Raw genomic sequence first — 9441 nt, forward strand, 5'->3', positions numbered from 1 at the left:
AGGAAAAGCTAAATTTTTCAGATTTTGAACAAATATAAAGAATCATGCAATAATAACAGCATTACAGGTTCCAGCCAAGAATTTAATGTTTTAAAAGTTGAAAGTTTGTTTGAGATGCTTACTTACCTCTGAATGAGATGCTTACCACTGAATTTCTAAGTGCAACTTAGTAGGCTTCTTAAATATCTAATATAATGGGAGTCTTCTAAAATTTATGAGGAAATATCAATTATTGTGACTTTAATTTTTAACAGTTGGTGAAATTTCCATGTTTTTCCGCAAAATCTGTTAGAATTAAGTAGTCAGTTTTATTTGTACTTGGAAATTGAAAACATAATTTCTCCTAAGTTTCTTTTATAAACTTCCTACACAGTATCCAATAATCTGCCTCCAGATATTAAGCTACACCTTCCAGCCAGTTAATTATATCAGGTCATATTCACAGTGGCAGCTGCCTATATTGTACCCAACTTCTTCCTGCCTCAGACTCTGCAATTTAGTTTTAGATTCCCATTTTTATTCCTATTAAGTATCTATGCTGCTGTTGGGGGGGGGAAATATTATTTCTCTGTCTCCTTATTTAACTCTCCATCTGACAGCAGTAGGATGGAATAATTTCTTACATAATAAATATAACACCCTGTGACACCTACCTTGCATAACCTATTACTAAGCAGTATTAAAAGAGACACCTTTCCAGTTACTACTTAGCACAAATGGATTTGCTTTATTTAATTTTCTACAGTTACAAGATTATTTTTCTCACTGCAACTGCTGGGTCATAGTAGGACAAAGCTGAGAAATAAAAATTCCTGTTACAAGTCCTATAGTCATAAATGCAGTATGGTTTGGGATTATCAACAGCATGAACTGGAGTGTTATAGACTATTGAGATGAGTAGCTGTTGGTAACAGCAGCATTAGAATTCTGCTGCTTCCATGAAACAGTTAAGTCTTTAAAATCTGCAGTTTTTAAAGGTAGAGGTTTTATTCCAATTTCCTGATTTTTTTGCAAAATATTTTATTGCTAGACAAAAAACCTCCTCCCTGTATCAGGCAGTTCAGCTACTTTATTTTAGTGCATCTGGTAAGGTTTGTCTGTTTTACAGAGTAGGTTTTAAAGGTGATGCTTCACTGGATGCTACCAATCACACATTATTTCCTATATAAAGATGTGTTTTCCAAATATCAGACTGGAATATAACTAAAAGCAAACTGAAATGCAAAATTCAAACAGTTTATAATTTTTTTGTTATTCTTGTTTCTCCTCATCAATATTAATGTAGAGTTAATTTATATTATTTATGCTACTCGTATCAAAGACAAACATTTAGTAAAGAAAACAATTAAGAATTGGCTTATTACCATTTATGTGGTGTACCTGGAACAGAAGAAATAAAACTGTCATTTTTCAGAAATAATACTGGAGGTATTTATGCTGTCCTAACTTTTTAATATGAAATGTGAAATATTTAATGTGAAATTTTGCCCAAATTGAGAAAGAAGTTTCATTTAGTGGTAGTTGCAAGAGGTTCTGCTACCTTAAAAATACTGACATAGTGTTACCAGCCTCACATTAACAGAAATAAGAAGTAGTAATATGCTTAATTCAGATAAAATCAAACGGTGTATCCACATCATTTCTTAACCTCCAGGAACAAGCGATTGACCGAGAGCATGAGAGAGACGTGTTCCAGCAAGAGATACAGAAGCTGGAACAACAGCTTAAGGTTCCGCAAAGGAGTCAGCCTGTGAATGAGCATCAAACCAGAGAGGTAACACATTTTGTTACTTGTTCTCAATGCATACAAATGACAAATTGGCAGCTGCGAAGACATTGTAATGCAGCTATTTTCTGGCATACCCAACTGGCATTTGCAAGCCAGGAAAGTCAGTCCTGTTAGATGAAGGGTAAGCTGTTGGGGGAAAGTGGTGAAACTGTGTTTTGGGGTTTTTTTTAGGTTGGTTGGTTGTCTTAAGAAGGATTCTTTTATATAACTTAATTTAGAAAATCCACTGTTTTCAAAAGCCTGTGGAAACATTCAGGACTAGTGGAGAAGTCACACATGTTCTTAAGTGTTGTTTTGTGACAACCGGTTTGTTTGTAGCACAACTGAAGGAATCGAGTTACCAAGGCTTAGCAGCTGAGATGTAGTTGTGCTCTCTGGGCATGCTGGAACCTCCCCAGTGAAAGTCTGTCTCCACTGAAACGAATTTAGAAACTGTAGAACAGCAGCTAAAGGGGGTCATAGAAACCTGTTAGAACCAGCAAAACGAAGGAATGTGGCAGCAGTGCAAGTTTTATATATTGTGAAGCTTTTGCATGTTTCGAGCAGTACATGAGCAGTATTTGAGCAGTATTTTTAGCTGATATATTTGCTTTATTTTCTAGCTTGGTTTTCAGTATTAAAATGCCTCTTATTAGGTCGCACTGAAATTTTTTCAAATATTTTTTTTTCTGAAGTATTTCAGTTGTTGTAATTAAATTCTTAAATAGTACTAATATTTCATATTCTATTTTATATACTTTAGGAACATAAACAGTAATAGGACATATATTGATACATGTGAGATGTAAGTTGTTGAAATATTAATTTACTTAAAATTCTCACATATAGAGGTGTATTTAATGGGCTTTTAAACAAATTTTAATACAAAGGTTTATAAGAAATTGCGTTCAAAGTATTCAGTCAGTGCTATGTGATATGGCTGTCATCAGCCTCTGTGAACAATTAATCTTCTAGAATTATCTGGGTGTGTGTTAACAAACATGTATGGAGAAATTCTGCATCTATTTCTTCTGTTGCAAAGTGTGTGCCCACTTCTCTCCTGTTGACACATGTATGGGAGAAACTTCTTAGTACCATTAGTTTTCCTGAACCCAGGATGTTAATTTAGAGATTAATTCCTTATGTGTCTCTTTATAGGCTGGGGCATGACCAGTGTGTGAATGCCTGGTTAAAATTATCAACGTTTAAAAAAAAAAAAAAATAATAAATCCTAAGAAACAAATACATAATAATGTATATAGCATAATAAAAAATGCTCTATTTTTCTGTGCAGAAACTGTATGTAAATGTTCTCCAGTTTAATATGCGTATATAGACGTGTATACTCGAAGCTGGAAGATATATTACAGTGAAAATTTAAAGCATGCTTTAAAACAAAAGACAGCTGTAACTGTGATTAAAATTTTTATATTTGTATTAGATGCTTTTAATTTACAACTTTTTTGTATGTATAAAGATGATAAGATCATGTCTGCAATCACCACAGGTGCAGCAGCTATTTTAGAGCTGGGTGGTTTTGAATGTAATACATTACAAATTATAGGCAGAATGTTCAGCAGTGTGTAAGATTTACATGTAATATTTATCAAATGGAGCACATTGTCTTATAGTATAGCATATTTTGATGTCACAATTTGAATGTGCATATTTCATAAATATCCATTTTATCATTATTTCCCATGTTTTTCTGAAGTAGTTGCTGTATTTGCTCATAGTTGCACAGGTTTTTTTAATGCTGGACTACTTTTCCTGAACACTGTGAGCATTTTCTGTTGATAACTTCCTTTCTTTTTTGACTGTTGTTCCAGCTTACTCTGTCAACTTATTCCAGTGAGGGTTGTCATAAAGAGTCTGCTCTAGGCTTGATTTTTCTTTTTCCATTTCTCTCTCAGGACTTTCTGTGGTCACTTCAGACTTTGATGTTACTCATGGATGGATAACGTCAATAATACCATCCTGTCAGCTATATGTTCTGGTCCTCTTCTCTCCTATCTATTGAAATGCTTTGAGTCTTCTACCTATTGGCTACATCGTAACTTCCTAATTGTAAATACTGAAATCAGTTACTTGAGTGGGACAAACATTACTTTCCATGTCTCTTGCTCGATCGCTTAGTTTAACTCAAGTCTGAACTCTGTGCATCAGGCCTAATATAATGGATTTGTTACACATCTTTCTGATCTGTAATTTTGATTAATCATTTCTGAAATACTGCTAGAACTGGGATCATTCCTATCTCTGCTACTTCAGTTACTCTTTTCATATGTTGTTTCTGAGCTGCAAACATCTGAACTACTGAGATTCAGAATGCTTTTTTGGATTCTTTGTCCCTTATAGGAAGTAAACTTGTATCATCTGTTTGGTCCCATTTAACAAAGCCAGCAAGAAAACAAAGCTTCGTGTTTCTCAAGATTGAAGTTTAGCAATTCTCTTCAATGTTAAAGACCCAATCAGTTTTAGGCTCTGTTTGTGTGTCACTAGTCAACTCCTTATTTTGAATAATTTTGTCACAGATTTCTAGAACTATGATATTCCTTAAAGGTGCAAATAGCATCTTGACCTTAGCGTCAAGACATTCCATCCATAAATTTTAAAGGTATCTTATTAGTGTGCTGCATAGGGTTGACATGCTACCTGCTTTTAACTGACTAGAGAGTCTGAAGGCTTCAGAAGGACAAGGTCAGTTCTAGAGAGTAGGAGGTGCAGCACAGAAAAAAAGCACTTCTTAAAAACTGCTGTTTGTATTTGTTGGATGTAGCACTACAATATCCTAATTTTACATTCTGCTTCACCTAAAGAGTAGGAGTTTCATTACAAGGAAAAAAGAGGGATATTTTTTCTCTGTCAAAAATGAGTGCAGTTGCTGTGGCTAGCAAACCCTTCCAATCTGGTACAATATATTCATCAGCTTGCCATACTGTCACCAGGTTGAACACTTAACAAATCACCTAAAAGAAAAAACCGACAAGTGCAGTGAGCTTTTGCTTTCTAAGGAGCAACTTCAGAGAGATATACAAGAACGAAATGAAGAAATTGAGAAACTAGAGTGCAGGATAAGAGAACTGGAACAAGCCTTAATCATCAGCACAGACAACTTGCAAAAGGTATTGCTTCAACTAAAATGATCACATGTTTACTTATTTCTTATTTCATTGAGAACAAAACTGCATGTATTTTTTATTTGTGTTATTTATATTTGAAGGTGGAAGAAAGGAAACAGTTTGGCACCATCATAGTAAAGGGTGAATTACCTCTAGAAGTACAACTTCAGGCTGAACGAGAAGCTGTGGACAGAAAGGAAAAGGAGGTAGAATACCTGTGAAATGTTCCATGTTTCCACTGATATTTTGGTTTGACAGTTTTGCTTTCTCTTGAGTTTAGTGAATTATACAGATGAAGTTTTTGAAAGATCAGAGAGACAGCAGTCCAGATCCCTTTGAAATTCTCTTGTGAGCCATGATAATTGTTGTTATTGTCTATGTTAATCCTTATGACTCACAGGAGTGTTTATGGAATCAAAATTCAGCCCAATTAAGAAAAACTTCATAGTGATTTCAGCTGATCTTTAGTGACTTTTAAAATTCCACTCATTTTAAAGACTCAGAGTATCACTGAGTAAACATTCTCATACCAAACCTCTTCACTGTAGACATTGCACTTGAAAATTATGACATCTGATTTTTGGTATGTCTGTCTTTTCCACCAATTGTTTTGGAAACGTAGGTCACGAACCTTGAGGAACAACTGGAGCAGTTTCGAGAGGAGCTAGAAAATAAAAACGAAGAGGTTCAGCAATTGCACATGCAACTAGAAATTCAGCGAAAGGAATCCACTACACACTTGCAAGAGCTTGAACAAGAGAACAAATTATTTAAGGTAAATGTGTAACAGAGAAGCCATGGGATTTATTCTCCTTCCTCCCCAGAAATAAATTATTGGAAAAATCCAAGATGACAGAATCCTTCTCGAGCACTCAACTTGCAAAATACCAAAAAGCTCCTCTAATTACTTCTCATTCCATGCAATTGGTTTATTTTTATTCCTATGCCCTAAATGATTGTGTAAGAATATGCAGAAAACATTATGTACAACTGTAACATAGTTTTGGGGGTTCTTTTTGGTAGGATGAAATGGAAATACTGGGACTGGCTATCCAGAAGTCTGAAGATGCCACCATAAAGGACCATCATTTAGTAGCTGGGAGGCTTGCTCACATCATGCAAGAGAAGGAGCAGGAAATAAATCATCTTCATGAACAAATTGCAAAACTGCAACAACAACTTGAAGACACAACTGACAACAAAGTACACACTTTTGAAATGTTTTTCAGAGTTCCATTTTGTGTTGCTAGCTGTTTAAGGAAAAAAAAAAAGCTCCATCTCTCACCACTTACATATTTTTATTGCTGCTTTAATTTAAAAATACAAATGTTTATGTTTCAGGCAACACCTTACACAAAATCTGTCTCATTTTTTATGAAGGATACTTTTACTTTTCTTTTTCTGCCTTATTTCTGCTTGTGTTTTTGTCTTAAATTCTTTATTCCTCATTCTTCTAATAGTTCTGAGTATTTAATAGTATGTAGGTAGCCAAATTCAATCTCAACACTCATTCAATCATCTTCCCTACAATGACTGACTTAAAGTTTTCTGTTTCAGTGACACCTGCTGGATTATGTTGGATTTTACAGGTTTTTTAGCAGTTGAACTATTGTGTTCCATTAGCTTGTGTAAATACCTTGTTATTGTACCAATGTTGGCAGCATCGTTAATCCAGTTTGAAGCACGGTGGATGTGCAAACAAAATGCTGTGTTTTATTAGAAATGGAGAGAAAGAAAGAAAGAAGCAGATTCATCTTTCTTTTATTTACTGTGATATAACACCTGTAGCTTTTTGTTATTTTTCAATTATGTGCTTTTATGATAATGAGCTTCATCATCTTCTGGCTCACCTCCATGTTACGCAGATATAATGCATTTGATTTCAGCACAAATACTAGTTACTTTGCATTGATACAAGTGATAGCAGAAACAGGCCTTCATTCTCATGTGTTTTATAGAAAGAAAATGGTGTATTTTCAATGGATGAAAATTGCATTCTGACCATTTTAAATGTGAAAATCTTTAGTCAAAAGCTTCAACCCCAAAGCAAGTATTTTACAGTAAGGTGAGAACAGAAGTTCTGTTACCCCTCAGTAGCTGATTGAACATTTAGGGTAAAGTTCTACTAGGATTTATTGAATCCACCAAAATAGAGCCCTGACTAAGCTGGCTATTTTCACTGAGTGTTTTATGTGCCAAATGTGTCATTATACACTGAGGTTCATTATAACTAAAACTTTAAATTGGATTTAGGAAATACCATACTTTGGGGATTTCAGAGTGGTTCTGCTTTATACAGTGACCACAGTAGTACTGCTGATTTCTTGATTGAGAAAAATACCCAGGATTCAGGTATAATTAATTTTAATTATTCTTTCTTCATCTGTTACATGACGTTTTATTTTCTTAATTTTATCCTATTACTCAGTTATATTTTCCATTCCGTTAAAGAATTACTCTGCTTGATTATGATATCAGTATTAAATATTAATAGATTTGTTTTAGGTTAGTCACTTTCTAAGTCCCTTAGGCATCTTCATCCTATTAAGTGCTTTTCTTTTAATTGCTGTATTTGCCTTCTGTGGCCCTTTATTCCATTATGTTATGAAAAACAGAAGCTCTTATACTGACTTGATTGCAATCACCAGGATCACTTTGCTCCTCTTCTGAAAACCAATTATTTCAAAACCAAACGTTTTTGATCTTCTAGTCTCTGTGGATTTTTAAAAATAAGTTCTTTGGTGGCAAATCAACCCCTCTAATTTATATGGTACCATTTATAATTTATTTGTGTAAATATTATACTTATTACAATGTTGTCCTATTATTCTGTTGAACTAACTGAATGAAGTGTGGAGACATAAAGGTAGAAGCATGGCTATTTTAGTAGCAAATTTAGTCGTCTATTTTTCCTTCCATATTTTTTTAGGCACCATAACTGATATTATTTTACAATACTCATTCTGAGTATTCTTAAGAGAATTCCTTCTGCCTTTTAAATTTCCAGTTTAGAAGCACTGCTCATTTCACATCTCCAGATATTCCCTTAAGAAAATACATCCTCTTTGTTTCTTAGACTTGCTACTTATAATCTGGTTGGTCTTTACTTTGATTTTTAAAGGATTTTTTGTCATTCTTCTACAGTCAAATGAGAATTTTCTCCCACTGCGGTTTAACAAGCATATTTTAAAAATAGTTTTATAAAACTTAATCTATTGGAATCTGATAACTTGTCTTATTATTCCTTTTACTATTATTTTGTTATTTATTAATTTTAGGGGTCATCAACACCGATCATTCCATTTTTTGTGTCTGTTCATTTATTTCTTGTTAGAAGCTGATGTAAGATGGCTTCTCTTTTCTGTATCATAGTCATCACCCTCCTTTGCTCAGTTACATCATGTTCTGAATTTCTTTGGAATTTTGAGCACCTTATCCAGCCTGTAATTTGAAGTGTCTTTAGATCTAGTCTAGGAAAGTATTATTCTCCCTCTCTTCATGTCTTCACCAATCTGTCTTTGAATTTAGTTTGGATAGTCATATGCATTTGAAAATAAATACTTTGCTAACTTTGTCTCTCTTTACTTTCTTTTAAGCTATAACACAAATAAATAATTGTGGTCTGGGTGTATGGGTCTGTTTGCTCTCTGTGTTTTTGTGCATATCTGCACACACACATAAACAGACATTTTAGGTTTGTGATAGGAAATGTCAGTGTCAACTGATAGGTGTTTTCTGCAGTCTCAGGGTAAAAAGCATGTTATAATGGTATTTTTCAACACAATTAATTAAAGGTGTATTTGTATTTAAAACACATATCCATCTTAACTGGCTATGTCCTCTGTACATCTGTTTGACCAAATAAAGGAGTAGGTGGTGCTTTTCTGTGAAGAGCATAGTATCTATCTAATCTAACTGAACATGTCTGATCTGTATATGGTGAGCTTGATTATCTATAAGTTTGAAGCTTCATAAATCTTGGTTCCTTTTCATTGTCTCAGTAAAAATAGTGTATTAAACCTTGTTTTTATAAGAGGATTGAACAGCAGACATGACCATTCTATTTATTCCATTTTAATTTTCAATAAAAAGGATAAGACAGAGCTTTAGACCAAACCATTGGGAAAAAAGTGCTGTGAACGCTTGAACTTCAGTGTTTCATATCTCTGAATATTATGGGTTTAGTTATTTTGCAGTTTCATTAAGGTCACAGGCTACTTTCAGTCCTGTGTAAAGATGTCTGATTCTCATAAAGCTTTGCAAGAGACATCCCCTTAAGAAATTCAAAGAGGACATACTTTACAAGATGTTTCAATGTTTGATTAAGCTGTTGCTGGGAAGTCCAGGCAAAAAATTACTGAGGTTTAAATAGTTACCCTTTTTGAAGTGCTCTTCTTGTATATTTTTTTTCCAGGTTATTGAAGAGAAAAATGAGCATATACAGGAGCTTGAAGCCCAGGTAGAATGCCTGAAAAGTGATCAAGAACGTGTGAAAAAAAAAAATGATGAGGAAGTAGAGCAGTTGAATGATGTAATTGATAAGCTTCAGCA

The 9441-nt window shown here is 34.0% G+C and overlaps 1 protein-coding gene across 1 annotated transcript in view; it reads left to right on the forward strand.

Annotated features, from left to right (window-relative positions):
* AKAP9 (A kinase (PRKA) anchor protein 9) overlaps nucleotides 1–9441 on the forward strand; it is an 81625-nt gene that overhangs the window by 50102 nt on the left and 22082 nt on the right. The window contains exons 25-30 of the mRNA XM_010001566.1: nucleotides 1655–1774; nucleotides 4717–4893; nucleotides 4992–5096; nucleotides 5513–5665; nucleotides 5914–6093; nucleotides 9305–9437. Coding sequence (XP_009999868.1) covers nucleotides 1655–1774; nucleotides 4717–4893; nucleotides 4992–5096; nucleotides 5513–5665; nucleotides 5914–6093; nucleotides 9305–9437 — 868 coding nt within the window. The remainder of the gene's footprint in view (nucleotides 1–1654; nucleotides 1775–4716; nucleotides 4894–4991; nucleotides 5097–5512; nucleotides 5666–5913; nucleotides 6094–9304; nucleotides 9438–9441) is intronic.

The sequence above is a fragment of the Chaetura pelagica genome, unplaced genomic scaffold (genome assembly GCF_000747805.2).
Source record: "Chaetura pelagica isolate M959 unplaced genomic scaffold, ChaPel_1.0 scaffold127, whole genome shotgun sequence".
NCBI lineage: Eukaryota > Metazoa > Chordata > Aves > Apodiformes > Apodidae > Chaetura > Chaetura pelagica.